Here is an 18812-nt window from a genome sequence, read left to right as displayed (position 1 = left end):
TTTCGGTCTCGTATTCTTGGAAATTCTATATGTTTATTAGGTATGCGAATCTATGCCGTGGCGCGGAGCCGATCCAACGCAAAATTTATTTTGGAAACTAATGTTTTAAAAAACCAAAATAATATCTCATATTAATAGTATAAGATGAGTTTGAAAGAACTTCATGAAGAGTTAATCAATAGGGAAGAAGTAATTTGTCCATTTTGCAATAAAGAAATAGGTAAACATACGAAAAAAACAGATCAATGTTGCGATCAGCCAGAGATAGTGAAAGATAATATCATAGTTTGCAAAAATGCGGAACAGTACAAGGTTATACACCTTTAATAGAATTTATTGATTTTCACTCAAATAAGCATAGATTCCATCGTAAAAGTGTTTACCAAAGAAAATATCATATAGAAAACATACTGAATAACATTGCCATTAAAATGGTTTCCAGATTTCTGTAAAAAATATGGATAAAATAATTCGAATTTTTGCGGCTATCGGGAAGTTGGGAAAGATGTTAACATTGATAGAAAGCGTATGATTAACATAAATTTCATTTTAAAACAAATATTTAAAATGCTTGATCTTCCTTTTGAAAAGGTCAAGACGAGTAAATCCAAAAAGACACTTCAATCATATGAACGTATTGGAAAGACATCCTGTCATTGGCATCAGACCGAATTAATGAAATAGTTAAGGAATGAATTTGTCATTGTATTTAGCGTAGAACTTATCAACACTAGGACAAACATCAGTCACAAATCATCTACATTTTTTAATTCTGTGTGAAATGATGGATTAAATTCACCACTTCGCAACATGTCTTTTATTGAATTCAAAGATGCTGATAACTTTGGTATGCGTATGTGCAATTTTGTATTTTAAGATCCAGTGATTGGAAATCCATGTAAGACTTGATTAACAAAGCACAAGTGCTGATAGCTACTAGGGCTATACCGCCAGTTACAACAGCACTAATAATTCCACCAGTACCGGTTTAAAATGGAAACAGTAGTTCCTAACAGTTTGAATTTTTTGAAGCGTTTAACAGCCTTTTTGTAAGCCCAACACTTTCTGGGTATGCCTTATAATAGCTTGTTAGTTCGTCGACCTGATCTTCTGGGAGTTTGTCTGAAATATGGTTCCAGCTGAATATTCTCTTTTTTCGATCTGCCATATCTATGGTCTAGATGTTAATCGTCTGCATAGACAATAAAGTATACCACTGACTTTACCACAAAAAGGTGATCTTTTAATCAGTTTAGTTGTGTAATTTTCTGAAATAGCATAAGTGTAACCTCAACCGAGCTTATGGTTGTCATAAAACCTCCCGGAAGCATCATGTAATACACTATGTGAATTTAATATATCAATCCAACCGAAGATCTTTTCAAGTAACCATGTTAGACAGCCACTACCTGGTCCAAGAAGACCAATTTCACCATCATTGAGTTCAAGAATCTCATTCATAGACATGTCTCTTTTAAAATAGAAACAGTGCAGGTATTGATAAACAAGTGCCGATTTTATATTTTGTCATTAATGCATGGATGTTTTTCTTTGGCTTCTTGAAAACTATATTCCAAAAATCGTAATAAATTGTCGATATACATATATATGGAGTTATATATTTTGAAAATCCACATCACAAATCAAAATGATTTTGAATGAATCTGAACATATTTTTCAATTCATCATCAGACAGAGATTTAGCCCAAACAGCAAAAGCATATAAATCCATTTCACAGAAATTTATAGCAGTGCCATCAGTGTGAACCTGACATCCAATAATATTTCTTGAGCTGAATCTGTCAGAGTGGCAGAAATTGTTTCTGTTTTAATCGCACTGATTGATGTAACGCCTCTGAAGAGTTCTAGATTTGTCCCATTAACACGGATCGTCCACACCTCGATATTACCAGAGAGACTCGTCAAAGAAGGCATATTAAGTCGGCCATTTGATGATGAACCAAAATCGATATAGACTGCACCATCTCCCCATGGTATATGCATACCGAATCTGACGGCTCCACGCCCCATTGAAACTGAGATTGATTGGTTTATTGCTTTTGTATTGACAACCAGTATTACTGTACATGTGTTACCAGATTTACCTGCTATTTTAGAAACATCAAATGATTTTTTTTCCAAATAGTCATCACTACCATCAAAACGTACAAAAAACAGTTTTTTTGTTGAATCCCTTAGAAAAAGAGGCTTTTTTGAATTGGTTTGTTGTGAAAAATCGATATTATTCACAGGATCAATCCATGAACTAACTCTATCATTTGAATCGGCTGTGACTACTGATAAAGCTGGAATTAATGCAATGCTGATTTTGTCTAACACTGGTATACCAGGTAGACTGTTCGAAATAATGAAAGTCGATCTGTCTAACTTCAAATCGAGTTGTTTTTTTATGACCACATGGTTATCTTCCGTAGCAGCCTTAACGATGAGATTTTTGTCAGTTTCTATATGTCCATCATCATTTATTAAAAATGTGGCATTGAAAGTGAAATCTTCTGAACTTGAATGATAGTGTATGGTGTATTCTATTTTATCTCCATTTTCATCTAGCAGATAACTGCCATCTGATTGCTTGACATATAATGTCATATATCATTGTGTCATATTATTTTCAATTGTTGAACGTTTTATATCGGATTACAAATTTGAATCTTTTATTTTTTCCGTCTGTAAAATTTATTCTAATATAATTTACGTTTTGAAAATATCTATTCACATTTACGGTAATAGTTTTGGTTGTGAAAAAAATATTGTAAATCGCCGATGTGTTTGTTTGGATGACTAAACTATGATTGCTTGACAATGAATAATTTTTTTAGACTGAAGTTGTATTGAACTTATGTAAATTTCACTGAACTTCAGAGTGTCTCCATATATTGTTAAAAAGTCGCATGAATTGATTGCTTCAGCAGTATACCCCCATATGAAAGACGGTAAAACACTGTCGATTATTGATGCAGACAAACCCAAATCTTATTGCCATTCATATTGATCGGTACATGCATTTGGAGTTGATTGTTTGCAACCTCATAAGCTTTTTCATAATCATAAATTGTAAAATCAAGGTCGTATTTGATTCGTCTTTTATGCCGTAAATCAGGACATACAACGGCAACAAAGTCGGGCTTCTATTGTCATATGTGGCTTGAACAGATACATATAACCGTCTTTCAATATTTGGTGAAGAACCGTTTGGTGACAAGTTCATGATAAAGCGATAATATTTGTGTTCTCGGTTGGCTATGACTGTAGTTGTTCTATCGGTGTTCATGTTTCTTTGTTCAATGTGACCTTCAATGTGTGAACTCCAAATCGAAATCCGTTTTTTTTGAAATATATTTCTAAACACACAGTATATTGTCACTGTAATTGTCACGTATCAGTTTGAACAGATTGAAATCGAATCGTCCTTTGAACTGACTGGAACCATCATTTGCCTTTTGAACGTTGAATGAAAATGCTTTTTTGTTGTTTTTATGTGGCGAGTCATTATAGTCGATTAAATTGGCATCCTGTATTCCATAATCTTCAGTGAATTCTCCATCAGCCATAGCATATTTCAGCACGTTTTTGCGGTTCGGTTGTATGCTGATGAGACTTTTTGCTATTTCTCGGTCTGTATATCGATTATTTTCGGTACTCACAGTTGAAAAAGCATCATTTACTTGCTTCAAAGTGATTGCATCTTGATTATGTGTGGCTGTTCCGAGATTTGTTATTCGTTGATTGTTCATATTGAGGTCTCCCGTCATGGCTGACGATCCATCTTTTTGTAAATATCTCCCATCTCCATAATTACGATCAAATATTTGATCACCAGCATTAGGAATCCCAATGTTGTAAAAACGCCGGTCTAACATGCTTACTTCACCGTATTGGTTTATTTGGAGAAAGTTGTCGGTAAAGAACTTGTAACTCATTGCTTGATTTTTTTCCCTCATCACTACCGAATTTTTTTCAGGATCTTTTAAATTTTAATGAAATTTGTGCTCATATTCAAATCTGCTGTCATGGAATTTGAACCGTCTATTCGCAAATAATCACTCATGTCACCTATATGTGTTTCAAGGTATTGTTTATTTACAGCGTCAGTGTTTCCTGTTGGGTCGGCTATATTGATTATTCGTTTATTGTTCATGTCCAAATTGCCTGTCATTTTAGCTGAACCGTCTAATCGAAGTGCATCCAAAAATAATCGATCAACGTAACCTTTTCCTGTGGCATCATTTACACCTGTCGGATCGGCAAGATTGATGATCTTGTTGTTGTTTATATTCAAATTTCCAGTCATTGCTTGCGTACCATCTCGCAACACAACCTGATTAACATTCGGTTTGGTTGATAAACCAGTTTGCAATTGGTGTTTTGTAACAGCGTCAGAATTGCCAGTGCCTTCAGCAAGATTGCTGATTTTATTATTTCCAAAGTCAAAATTGCCAGTTACGGAAATACTTCCATCTTTTTTCAAATAATTAGCCAGCTCCGTTTTATCAGCTTTGAAATTAAAAGAGCTGTCAACGTAAAATTTATTAGAAGCATCTGAATGTAGTATCGGGTCTTTCACTCCGAAGATTCTTTGATTTTTCATGTCGATTGGATTTTGCAATTCTATTTTACCATCGTCTGTATTGAGCTCCATATAAAAACTATGCAAATGCTCACTACTGACAGCGTCACTATGGCCATGCCTAGCAGGAGCGATATTCTCAACCCGTCTATTATCCATATTAAGGGCGCCAGTCATTGCATTGCTCCCATCTATTTTTAAACACCCAGAAACCTCTTTATCAACATAACTCTTAGTAGTTGCATCGTCATTCGTTTGAGGTGAATCTAAATTTCTCAGTTTTTTATTCTGCATATCATAATCACCGTCATCTGTTAGTTTAAAACCAACACCAGGCAATCCTTTTACTATTTCAATAACTTTTTCATGTGAATATGTGTCTTCAGGTAATTTACCATTTGAGTAACTCATATATACAATTGGTTTATATTTTTTCATCGAAATTCTTCTTTACTTGTTTCTTGGGTTTGTCAATATATATGAAACTGAAAGGGTCTCTAGTTGCTTTCTCGTATAATTGTTTTGAGACATTGTTTTCACGACATATGAGACTTTTTTCATTAGTACTCGGAAAATCATAAATGGCAAAATGTGAGCAGTTTAATCTAATATCTTTTGGTGTCTTATAGTAGCTTTGACTCAAATATATGGCGCAGCAGTTTTTATGTCTCCCCTGTATAAAATAGTCAACTAATGGTTTTTGGTTTTTATCACATACGAAATCGTCGAATATCACAATTTTTTGATTGTCACCATTGAGATTTTTTACAGGAATTATTTTATCATTGCTTGCTTCAATGATATCATAACCAGCTTCTTCACTCCATGGTTCGAACTCTTTCATGAGATTCCGATACTTTGACTGCTCTAAGTTTTTTGCATAAAGGTATATTTTATCAAAATACAACAGATTGTGAATCATATGCATCAGTGTGTTTGTTTTTCCCGAACCAGAAGGTCCACAAATGAGCATGCGGAAGCATCGATCAGGCATAAAATCATGTAGTTGTGTGAAGTTTGTGGCAACGTCGTCGCCAGTATCATAATTAGGTATCTTCATTTATATCATATGGGTATATTGTTTCAATAAAGTTGTGTATAACATGGTGTTCAACACGGTGTAAAACGTTATTTTTTATATATGAATTTCCATTTTATGTAACGTAACAATATAACAATAAATGAGTTTACTTAAGTGGAAAGAACTCGCAAAGAGTAAATCTGAATTAGGGGATAAGATTTATTATGTCCATAATGCTATTACAAAGCATGATATTGATCAGAAGACCAGTCAACAGGGATTTTCAAAAGTATTCCAACCAATCACAAGCAAATTGGATGATGTTATTGATAGTAATCAGGCTTTAAGGTTGCCAAGGAAAAAACGACCACTGAAGAAAGGAGAAGTTCCTGATTACGGTATTGATATAGAGGATGAAGTTCCAGATATGAATCTTGGTGATCTATTTGAACAACCTGTTTTGCCACAGCAAGAAAAACAACTGGTGCCAAAACCACCAACATATGAAGAATCTTTACAAGATCTTCTGGAAGGAAAAAAGGAGATGTATGTTGATCCTAAGTACTTTCCTGAAGAACCGGGATTGCCACCAGAATATGATGACGATGATGAGGTAGATTATGGATTAGATGAAGAAGATATGGATGATGCGATATTAGGTGATCTTGGTATACCAAATTATGATTCTGTTGAAAAGGTAATAAATCAACAAGAAATGACTGAACGAAAAAACAAAAAATATCTCAATAAGATTGTCAATGCGGCTAAATTTAAAAGAAATCAATTGAAAGCCTACAAAGGAAACGTTACAAAGCAATACAAAAGTGGGAATATAACGGAAGCTGATAGGCAAGAGGAAAACAAAAGAGTGGATCGCGCTATGAAAACTCTGAATGAATACATAAAACATTATCAAAACAAAATGAAAACAATGGAAGGTTCTGGTAGGAAAAAACAAAAAGGTGGCAATGTGATATTTTTAACAAACCGAAAGAACTCATAAAAAAATTGGATTTGATCATTGGTGAGATATTGGCTGGCAATACAAGCATTGACATGCGAAATATGGGTGTTTCTATATTGGACACATTATTGAAAATGTCGACAATCAATAGATCACAATATGGTAAATTATACAAACAATATTTCAAAATTTAATGTAACCTAATCACATAATGGAACGAGAGATAGTTTTATCATCTTACAGTGTGAAAAATCAAGGGAACAATAAACCAGAAGATTTTGCAACAAATTTCACCAGACCTGTAACTCTAGACAATAATAAGCAATACGTTATCGGTCTTAACAGAGTCATTAACATGTCATTCACTTGGTTCAATGTCAATGCTGGGTACAAAAATCAATTAATCAAATACAGCTCCGATAATGGTTCAACTTTTAAGGACATTACCTTTCCAGCTGGGGTATGGAATTATACGGACTTTGACAGACATATTAAAAATGTGACGAAAACTGGTGATACGTATCCGATGACTCTTGAATTCAACGAAACAACATTCAGAGTCACGGTTACATTAGCTGCAAATTACCAACTTGATTTAAGAGCAAGTAATTTTAATGAACTGATCGGTTTCGACAAAAAGATATTAGCAAGTGGAACGCATATTGGACCAAGAGTGCCAAATCTCAGTCAAGACACAGACGTACTCAATATTCATTGCGATTTGGTAAACGAAAGTTTAGTTGACGGCGAAGAAACAGACATCATTTATTCATTTTCAACCAGTGTACTACGACCAAGTTACTCCTTCACCCTCGAACCACAAAGAGTTACATTTAATCCTGTGAACAAAACTACAATTTCATCAATCAGAATCATGATAACAGATGGAAAAAGAAGATTAGTGGATCTGAATGGAGCAGATACGTCTTTTTCGCTGATTTTAAAAAGTATCTAATGTAACAGTATAATGAAACCGTATGAATTTAAGAGGTTTTACCACCCAAAACTTGGTAAATTTGTATTTCAACATAAAGGGTCTGGGCTTATCTTAGACAACATTTTTAAACCATTGAAGAGTGTGGCATCGTCTGTTTTCAAGAAATTTGCTAAGCCATTAGCAAAGAAGGCATTAGAATCAGGGGTTTCCCATGCAGGTGATAAAATTGGCAAGACGGTGGCAGAAAAGTCAGGAGACCTAATAATGAAAAAATTAGCAAATTTGAGAAAAGGAGCCACAACACCAACACAAAAAGCAATTGTTCCATCCTCTCCCATTAAACAGCAACAGCAAGATGAAAGCGCTGACATGATACTAAATAGATTGATATCAGGATCTGGAAGAAGGCGTAGATTTTTCAAATAAATAACATGACAGCAAAATTATATAATACAATAGTATAAATGGCTTTTAGAACAAGTGAATTATTGCAAAGAAATGAGTTAGTGCGATTTCAACTTGATGATGTAATCCGTGCCCCAGGTAACAATCAACATCAAGAAAAGAATGGTTATAGATTCACCATCAACGACCGGAGTTCTTTCTATGATTGGTACAATGCTTATTTCGAGGTTCAATTCCAGTTACAAAAAACAGCAGATGGAGCCGGTTACGCAGCAGGTGATAGAATAACGGTGATAAACGGATCTCATTCATTGATTTCACATATGATGATTAAAAGTGCGGGAAAATTGTTTATGATACTGACAATCTACATAAGGTCACTTTTGTGAAGAATCTGTTGGAATATTCTGATGATTACAGCAGATCAGTCGGTAAAAACAGTTTTTGGTATTTAGACACAGATGGTACGACAGCCAATACTAATTCAGGATATGAATCGAGAAGAGTGCTTACACAAGCTGCCAACGATGATGGAACGGGAGGAGCAAAAGATGTGAATTTGATCATACCTCTCAATCGTTACAGTTTTTTTGAAGAGTTGCAGGATAAAATGTTGGTTCCTATGCAGTTACAATTCAATTTGAATCTCCAGAACGACAATGAACTCATCAATAGGGCAGCAGCAGCAGATGCTGGAAGAGTAGTGATTAACAGATTTCTACTATGGGTTCCAAAATTAACACCAAGAGACAGTATGTACAACCAGTTCGTTAGTTCTTTTTTGAAACAGGACAAATGGACATATCAGCGTGAACTATATGCAGTGTCAGCACCTGCTAGAGTCAGTGGTTTTTTTCAGATTTCTTCCAGCATTGACAATGTCAAAGCAATTTTCGTTTATTTACAACGGGCTAAAACCGGAGTTGCAACTCAAAATCCATATCTATTCGACACCTTCAAACTAAATGAAGCAAACGCAAACAGTTATTTGACAACATGCAGACTCGAATATGGTAATGGTGTTTTCTACCCAGAAACGGAATGTGACAGTGAAAGCAAAGTGAGAATTTTCAATGATCTGATGTCTTATGCAATGCGAAAAAATGATTACAACACCGGAACCCAGTTGAATCTTGCCAATTATAACAGCCTGTATTCACTGGTCTATTTTGATCTCTCATATCAAGCAGAGAAAGTAACAAGAGACCCTAAACAGTTGATTTTCAGGTACAAACTCAATGCTAATAGTGCAGCAGATTTCAATGTCCATGCAGTTGTATTGTACGAAGAGTCGGTTGTTATTGACAAGGTGGGTAATGAATTGGTTATAGTTTAATCCCATGAATGACACATATTTATTTGTATATGTTTTGTGACTGGAATTATGTAACATATATTATATGACTGAACTTCATCAAATAAACGTAAGACTGTCAGATAATCAAAAAAAGAATCTGAGTAATGCTTACCATAAAAGGGAAACAATTGTTCTAAGACTGACAAATGATTCTCTTAATGGAAACGACACTCTTTATGTTCCAGCAATGGTGAAAAAAAGATTGCAAAAAAATCGACAATTGAACAAAGGAATGGACATTAAGCTTGCTAAGACCAATATCAGAAAACAAGTGGGCGGAAGTCTTTTGAGCACCGTATTGTCACTTGGTATGAGAGCATTACCAGCAATTGGTAAAACCCTTGGGTTGAGTGCTCTTGGTGGTTTAGCAGAAGCCGGAGCTAAAAAATTGTTAGGATCTGGTCAAAAAGGTGGTGCTATGCCATTACCCATGATGATACCTTTCCAGGCGATCAACAAACTAATGCCATATCTGAACATGTTCACTACAAAACAGCAAAGAGACATAATGAATGCGGCTCAAACAGGATCTGGCGTTAAAATAACACCGACTAAAACACAATCAGGTGGATTTCTAGGAACTCTGTTAGCTAGCATTGGAATTCCTTTGGCTTTGAATCTTGTCAAAAAGCTAACGGGAAGAGGAGCACCGAGAGTAGGTAGACCAAGATTGCATGGTGAAGGATCACCTAGAATTGGAATGCCCCCTCCATTTTATAGTTATCCGCCATATGTGACTGGTAATGGTAGAAAAAAAAAAACATCCTCAACCAAAAAAGGAAAAGGGTTACTATTGGGAAAAAACAGTCCATTCAATTCAATCCCAATCATAGGAGACATATTGTAAAACCAAAATTTCACAAAAACATACCTATGTCCAACCACGATCTAATGAAATGGTGTAAATATTTGAATATACCGATCAATGATGTACTGTCAAGAGATGAAAATGTTCCACATAACCATAAACAGGCGTTATTTATCTACAATCTAGAACCAGCTTATATGAGCGGAAGTCATTGGGTTGCAACATATGTCAAAGATAATGTAATAAATTATTTCGATTCGTTTGGTATGCCCCCATTTCAAGAGATTGTAAATCATGCCAAAAAGAAAAATCTCACTTTGTTACATCAAAACAATCAGATACAAAACATACAAACAACAACTTGTGGGTATTTCTGTTTATACTTTCTAAATGAAATGAATAAGGGTAATTCGTATTATGATTTATTACAAGTGTTCGACATAAATGATACAATGAAAAATGAGAGATTTATCCAACGTTATTTCAGAAATATCTAACTTATATATATTGTGAAATCATATTGTGTTAAACAAAAGAAAGTGACTGAATGTGTTGAACCTTCAGGTTACAAAACAGCTAAAAATGGCAGACTAATGTTCTTTTGCACTTGTGCTGAATGTGGTATTACAAAGACCAAATTTGTTAAACAACAGGGAAACTAATCAGCCCGTTGGGAGCGGGCTTACTCAGTGATATTGCTAATACTGGAACAGAATTATTTTTAACTAAAGGAGTACCTTATCTTGGCAAAAAAGCCGTTGAAATGGGTAGATATTATGGTTCCGAATTGATGAGAGACCCAAAATTGCAGAAAAAAGCAATCGATTATGGTTTGAGAAAAATGAATCCTCTACTTCATAAAGTGGGATCAGAAGCTCTCAATCAATTGTCAACAAAAATAAGACCGAATAAAAAATACACAACAAACAGAAAAGATCTTGATGGCGGTGCTGTTGACATTCACAAAGCTATTGGTAAATTACCGAAACCAAAAGGCGGATGGACATTACCTGGGCATCATTACACGGGACCTTATAATGATTTGGAAAATCAACTGAAGTATGACCCAAAAACTGGTCAAATATTGGAAATATATGATATGCCCACTGGAAAAACTGATGCAATAGCAATGCAACACGATGTTGATTATTCAGTATGTAAGGATGATAGGAAATGTAAAAACAAAGCAGATAGGAAAATGGTCCAAGCTTTAGACAACGTACCGTATAATGAAAGACAATGGGGGCATTGGTTGGCAAGAAATGTTATCAATACAAAGCAGAAACTAGGTCTTGGAGTTTCAAAAAACGGAAAAAGCCGTCGGGTAACTGGCAAGAAAAATTAGCAGATGAATTACATGCATCTATAAGACGCAACTTTACTCGGCGGCGTGTAATCGTAAATCATATCGATGAAATATGGGCAAGTGATCTAGTCGAAATGCAACAGTTTAGCAAATGGAATAAAGGTTATCGGTATCTTCTTATGGTCATTGATGTTTTCAGCAAATACGGTTGGATTGCCCCATTGAAGGACAAGAAAGGTGAATCTGTCACTGAAGCATTTAAAACAATATTCAAGGAAGGTAGAAAACCACAGTATTTATGGGTTGATAAGGGTAAAGAGTTCTATAACAAACACTTGAAGGACTTATTAGAGAAAAATGGAATACATATGTACTCCACTGAAAATGAGGAGAAATCCTCAGTGGTTGAAAGGTGGAATAGGACAATCAAATCCAAAATGTGGAAACAGTTCACTGTTCAAGGTAATACACAGTATTTAGACATGCTGCCCAAACTAGTAAAACAGTATAATAATACAAAACATTCAAGCATAAAGATGACACCCGTTGAAGCATCTAACAAGAGGAATGAAGGTATAGTTTACTTCAATCTATATGGTGATACAGAAACATTAAAACAAAAACCAAAATTCAAGGTTGGTGACCAGGTTCGAATATCGAAGTATAAACGGAATGTGTTTGACAAGGGTTACACACCAAATTGGACCGAAGAAGTGTTTACAGTTGATAAGATCCAATACACTAATCCAATAACATACAAACTAAAAGATCTCAGAGGTGAAGAGATACAAGGCAGTTTTTATGAACCTGAATTATTAAAAGCGAAGCAGGATATTTTTCGTATTGATAAAGTAATTCGGAGGGACTATAAGAAGAAACAAGCTCTAGTGAAATGGAAGGGATACAGTGATGATTTCAATAGTTGGGTACCATTGAAAGACATTGAAAACATATGAATTGTGGTGAAACACAAACCAAGCAAACGCACCCAAATTGATATAAAAAATAAAAATATATACCAATGTTATATGGACAAGTTTGAAAATGAAGAAAAGTTTGGTTTCTATTATGAGAGCGATCAAGACTCTGGTTCGGATTCCGATTGGGAACCATCGCAAGAAAGTCTTTCTGAAGAAAGCTGCAGCAGTTCGCAAGAATCTGAGACATCGGACGTGGACGAATCTACATAAATATAATTTCTGAAAATATAGTATGAATGATTCTCAAAGATACAAGTTGATAATCTGGCATTCGTTTTTAGAAGATATGAATAAGGTTAAACACAAAATGAAGATCTACTTCCCAGGATATAAAATCGACTATGGTGAAATGGCAAAAAAATTCGCTACTCATGTCAAATGTCGTAAAAACCACGATGTGCTTTATCCTTGGTCAATCCAAGCAAAAAACAAAAAGGAAGGAATACTCTTGTTGTCTTTCAACTATTTGCTGAATTATGAACCCAACGAATCAGAAGACGAAGAAGCGCCCACCACAATTTTACCCAACAGATGGTATTGTGATGATTGTAGAAAGTTTGTGATGAAAAGTAGCAAATACGCACATTTAAAAAGTAAAAAACATAACAGATATATATGAAAATAAAATGTGATATATTAGTATATGACCTTTAAAGGAAGCAATATAGTCGACACCATGATTGTGAGAAAAGTGGTGACAGAAATGATTTGTGACGTAGTGACAAAAAATGCGGCTTACATGCATTATAACATGACAAAAGGGTTGCCATTGTTGCTGAAAGCATTGGAAAAAGGTGGACCAAAAAAGGAAATCAGTGAAATGTTTCACAACATTGAGACCAAAATGGATTTTTTGTTTCATTTGTTCAAAAGACATAGTGATTTTTTGGAACCATTGAAATTGATTCAAAATACATAAAAGATTGTCTAAATCTAATATATATGAACCCAGAATCAAAATTCAATGCTTTTATTTCTTGTGTGATTAGCGATCCTTCATTGAAAGATTTTTTGGAAGATTTAATTGATTCAAATGTATTGTCTGTCATACATCCGCCAGTTAAATTGAAATTGGTGGATGCCAATGAAACGTTGATGGTCAAAGTGACAGACGGAATAAACAGCTATGTTATGAGACCAATTGACATTGATGACAACATGCTGCAAGACATAGCACAAGCTTACAGTAAATACAAACCAGATGAACCTGAATCAGAATCAGACAGTGAAAATGAAAAAGATGAGTTTTACCGCAGACTTGGTTTGGATAGAAAAAGTGGTATCAGAAAAGACATATAAGAACAAAACTATACAACATATATATAGATGGCAAGAAATAAATTGTCCAAAGAAGAAATAAAAAAGAAAAAATCAAATTACATGTTAAACACAGAATGGCGTTGTGATGTTTGTAACTATAAAAATTACAGTTTAGCTGGAAAAACCAATCATTTAAAAACCAAAAAACATAAAATGAATGAAGAACTGGCCTCTTTGTATCAAGAAGTGAAAAAGTTAAGAGAAATAGATGAAATCGAAAATCCACAATTCGATGAAGGAAAAGACTGCGAAAACGGAACCTGCCTTTGCTGCCCAAATAGCTATGGCTGGTAATAAAACAACAAATCACATTTTCATTTTCATAGCTAAAAACATGCAAACCTCTGTATGTTTTTGACTTTTCAGAAAAATCATTAAACACTTAAACACAAACCGCTATTCAATAAATATATAGTATGCAAAATAATATCTCAACTTATAGTATGAACAAGAGTGATCTTGAGAAACTAAGTAAATCAGAATTGATAAAATTGATTATGAAACAAAATACAAAACCAGTGCCCGCACCAAGGACTAAAACAAGACCAATCCCAAAACCAAGAAAGAGTGTGCGGCAAATGGTTCAAAATTATGAAGAAAACATAATTCTTCCTCCATTAGAGTTCCGAGATGGATACAAACCAGTACCAGCACCTAGAACCAAAAAACCAGTGCCAGCACCTAGAACAAAACAACCAGTTCCATTACCGAGGACTATAATACAAGAAACAAACAAAGCTTTAAAAGGGTTCACAAAGTCTTATGAAATCAACATAAAAAACAGCAAAGACCCACTTATGCAACTGCAAAATACAAGAAAGGCTGTTGCCATCCATATCGAAAAAATATTAAAATCAATGAAAGGTCTAAAGTTTGTTGAAACACTGAGGGTCACATTTGAAAAACAACTAGGACGAGAAGAAAAAATTATGAAAACAGCGTATTTCAACAGTCAACCCCAAACAATAACAAATGACACACAAATTGAACTAGCTTTATCTTTGTCAAAACAAGTCATACTAAACAAGATTGCAGTTTGGATTTCAGAGGGATCTGGTTGGACTATTCAATCTGTTGAAAATCATTATATCAATGTGGTAAAATATGAACCAATGAAAGGATCTTCTTATATAAAACTACCCACAGAACTCAGAAACAGTGCAAAGGGATTGATCAACATGAAAAATGAGGATAATGAATGCTTCAGGTGGTGCCACATAAGACATCTTAATCCTCAAGACAAATACCCACAGAGAATCAAAAAATCAGACAAAGCATTCATTAAAAATTTGAATTATTCAGGAATTGAATTTCCAGTGACTACCAAACAGTACAACAAAATAGAAAAGCAGAATGAAATTAACATCAATGTTTTCGGTTATGAAAACAAACAAAAGTATCCCATTTATGTGTCAAAAGAAAAGTATGAAGATTGTATGAATCTGCTTCTTATAACAGAAAATGAAAACAAGCATTATGTATTAATCAAAGATTTCAACAAATTCATGTACAATCAAACAAAACACAAGGAAAGAAAGCACTTCTGTATGCATTGCTTACAATGTTTCAGTTCTGAAAGAGTATTAACTGATCATAAAGAAAACTGCATACAAGTAAATGGAGCACAAGCAATTAAAATGCCAACAAAAGATGACAACATACTAAAATTCAATAATGCCCACAAACAAATACCAGTTCCATTTGTAATATATGCAGATTTTGAAGCCATAACTGAAAAAATACATGGATGCCAACCCAATGATGATAAATCATACACAGAGGCTTATCAGAGACACACAGACTGTGGTTATGGATATAAGGTTGTGTGTTGTTATGATGATAAATACACAAAACCAGTACAAATTTATAGAGGTGAAAAAGCTGTTTACAAATTTATGGAAGCCATGCTGGATGAAGTCAAATACTGCAAGAAGATTATGAAAAAATATTTCAATAAACCATTGAGAATGACTAAAGATGATGAAGAAAAATTCCAAAAAGCTGATGAATGTCATATCTGCAATAAGAAATACAATGAAAATGATGTGAGAGTTAGAGACCATTGCCATATCACAGGTAAATACAGAGGATCAGCTCACCAAGATTGCAATCTTAACTTTCGGATAACTGAGAAAATACCAGTCATGTTTCACAATCTCCGTGGGTATGACAGTCATTTTATAATGCAAGAAATTGGTGAGACAGTCAAAAAGCATACATACACAAACAAGAAAGGTGAAACATGTCAAATGAATATCAATGCCATACCAAACAACATGGAAAAGTATATGGCTTTCATGCTTGGTAATCATCTGACCTTTATTGATAGTTTTCAATTCATGAGCTCAAGTCTTGATAAACTGGTGAGCAACCTACCAAAAGAAGCATTAATATATACTTCTCGAAAATTTAAAGGTAAAGAGCTTGATTTGATGAGCAAGAAGGGAGTATACCCATATGACTTTATGGACAGTTTTGAAAAATTCAATGAAAAGCTGCCACCAAAAGAAGAATTTTACAGTATATTAAATGATGAGCATATCTCAGGTGATCAATACAAACATGCTCAAAATGTATGGAACACTTTTAATCTCAAAAACATGGGTGAGTATCATGACTTGTACCTCAAATCAGACATCCTTTTGTTAGCTGATGTATTTGAAAACTTCCGAAAGACCTGCCTGCAATACTACAAATTAGACCCATGTCATTATTTTACCAGTCCTGGGCTTTCCTGGGATGCTATGTTAAAGATGACTGACATTAAATTGGAGCTTATGACTGACATTGATATGTTTCAATTCATCGAAAAGGGCATGCGTGGCGGAACTAGTTATATTGCTAACCGATACGGCAAAGCTAATAATAGATACATGAAAACGTATGATGAGAAGGCGCCCTCAAAGTATATAATGTATCTAGATGCTAACAATCTGTATGGTTGGGCTATGTCACAATATCTGCCAACTGGCGGATTCAGATGGATGACTAAAAAACAAATTGACAAAATAGACTTATCCAAGTATAAAGAAGATAGCAATAAAGGTTTGATATTAGAAGTTGATTTGGAATATCCCAAAGAATTACACGATCTGCATAATGATTATCCACTAGCAGCCGAAAAGGTCAAAGTCAACAAAGATATGCTTTCTAATTATTGCCAAGAAATAGCTAATAAATTCAAAGTGTCAACTGGCTTAGTTCATAAACTGATACCTACATTAAGCAACAAAGAAAAGTATGTTCTTCATTATAGGAACCTACAATTGTACACCGATCTTGGTTTGAAAATAACTAAAGTCCATCGAGCACTAGAGTTCAATCAATCCGCATGGTTAAAGCAATATATCGATTTCAATACGCAGAAGAGAACCAATGCCAAAAATGCTTTTGAGAAAGACTTCTTCAAGCTTATGAACAACAGTGTATTTGGAAAAACAATGGAAAATATTAGAAAGCGAGTAGATGTCAGATTGGTAACTGATGAAAACAAACTGTCAAAAATGGCTGCTAAACCAACATATGTCAGTAGCAAGATCTTTAATGAAAATCTAGTGGCAGTGCACAAAATCAAAGAAACACTAACCCTAAACAGGCCGGCATATGTGGGTATGTGTATCCTAGATCTTAGTAAGACACTAATGTATGATTTCCACTACAATTATATCAAACAAAAATACGGCAGCAGAGCGAAATTATTATTCACAGACACAGACAGCTTGACCTATGAAATTGAAACTAATGATGCGTATCAAGACTTTTGGAATGATAAAGACAAATTCGACAACAGTGATTATCCCGAAGATTCACAATATTTCGACAAGACAAACAAAAAAGTAATCGGTAAATTCAAAGACGAAGCGGCAGGCATACCGATAACCGAATTCGTCGGATTGCGATCAAAAATGTATTCATATATGAAAGACAATGACAAAGGCGGAAAGACCGCTAAGGGTATTAAAAAGAATATCATCAAAAAGAACATAACTCATGAAAATTATAAAAACGTACTGTTTAATAACAAGCAAATGCATCACACCATGAAAACGATCAGAAGCAACTTGCACCAACTTGGAAGCTATGAGTTGAATAAAGTATCATTGTCCTGCTTTGATGATAAGCGCTATATTGACGATAATGGTGTGACAAGTTATGCATACGGACATTATAACATCTAAAAAGTTGGCTGCTGACGTCACGGCACTGCTGTGCCGGTCTACATAAATAATTCCACAAATTTGAAAAGTTTCACTGAAAAATTACACAATTGTGGAGTAAAAATGTGAAGCTTGTGGTTGGTTAAAAATCACGGGGAAACCCCCTTTCTTTATTTCCGAGAATGTCATGCTTTGTGATTTTTCTAAGAAAGTCACGCATTTTAAATAACATATAGTTCCAAAATAAATTTTGCGTTGGATCCATTCTACCTCGCCACGGCATAGATTCGCAGAAATATAAAACATATCGATTTCCAAGAATACGAGACCGAAAATACGAGATCAAAAGTTGGAAGCCATTAAATGGAAAGTAGTATGGAGTTGGGTTGGTATGAGAGCATTTTTGCAAAAATGCTCTCGTACCCCCAACTCCTATACTACTAGATTGGTCAAACACCTCGACATCTCGAGGGGTGAGTTGCGAGCTTTCGCAACTTGTGTACAGGGTTTGTGCTTCTCCTTGAAGTGCTTGAAAAGCCCTGGAATTTAATGTTGGACTTCAAGGGCGCTTGAAAAGCCCTTGAAAAAAAGGATTTTGTGGGAGACTGCTTGAAAACTCCTTGAATTTTTGCTTAGGTGAAAGTTGTAGAGATTACATCATGCCAAGAGAAAATGAAGAACACGCTAAGTTAAAGACATTTCAAAAATTGAGCAAATTGACTAGAGGTTTTGCATGGCAGCCGTGTTGCATGGCCGGAGCAATAGATTCTTTTTCCTGTGGGAATAAAGGTTCCTTCCAATGCAAAACATTTTCATTGTTCCTGCCATTTAATATGGCTGCCATGCAAAACCTCTATTGGGGAAAGATTAATTTAATGCAAAAACTAAAAAGCCCGTACGTGCTCTTAACTTGCAGGATATTGGAATTGGAATATCAAGGTATACATTTTCAGCAAAGAAAACACTGAA

At 34.7% G+C, this 18812-nt stretch overlaps 2 protein-coding genes across 3 annotated transcripts in view; one reads left to right on the top strand and one right to left on the bottom strand.

Annotated features, from left to right (window-relative positions):
• Positions 1-18812, bottom strand: part of LOC137978477 (MAM and LDL-receptor class A domain-containing protein 2-like) — a 359940-nt gene that overhangs the window by 18420 nt on the left and 322708 nt on the right. The window lies entirely within an intron of this gene.
• On the top strand, positions 17265-17864 carry LOC137979808 (uncharacterized). The gene has a single exon (XM_068827150.1). It carries the CDS (start codon positions 17298-17300, stop codon positions 17862-17864), a length of 567 nt encoding a protein of 188 aa, XP_068683251.1. The 5' UTR covers positions 17265-17297.

The sequence above is a fragment of the Montipora foliosa genome, chromosome 12, assembly GCF_036669935.1.
Source record: "Montipora foliosa isolate CH-2021 chromosome 12, ASM3666993v2, whole genome shotgun sequence".
In the NCBI taxonomy this organism is placed as follows: domain Eukaryota; kingdom Metazoa; phylum Cnidaria; class Anthozoa; order Scleractinia; family Acroporidae; genus Montipora; species Montipora foliosa.
This window is presented reverse-complemented; position numbering and strand designations above follow the sequence as displayed.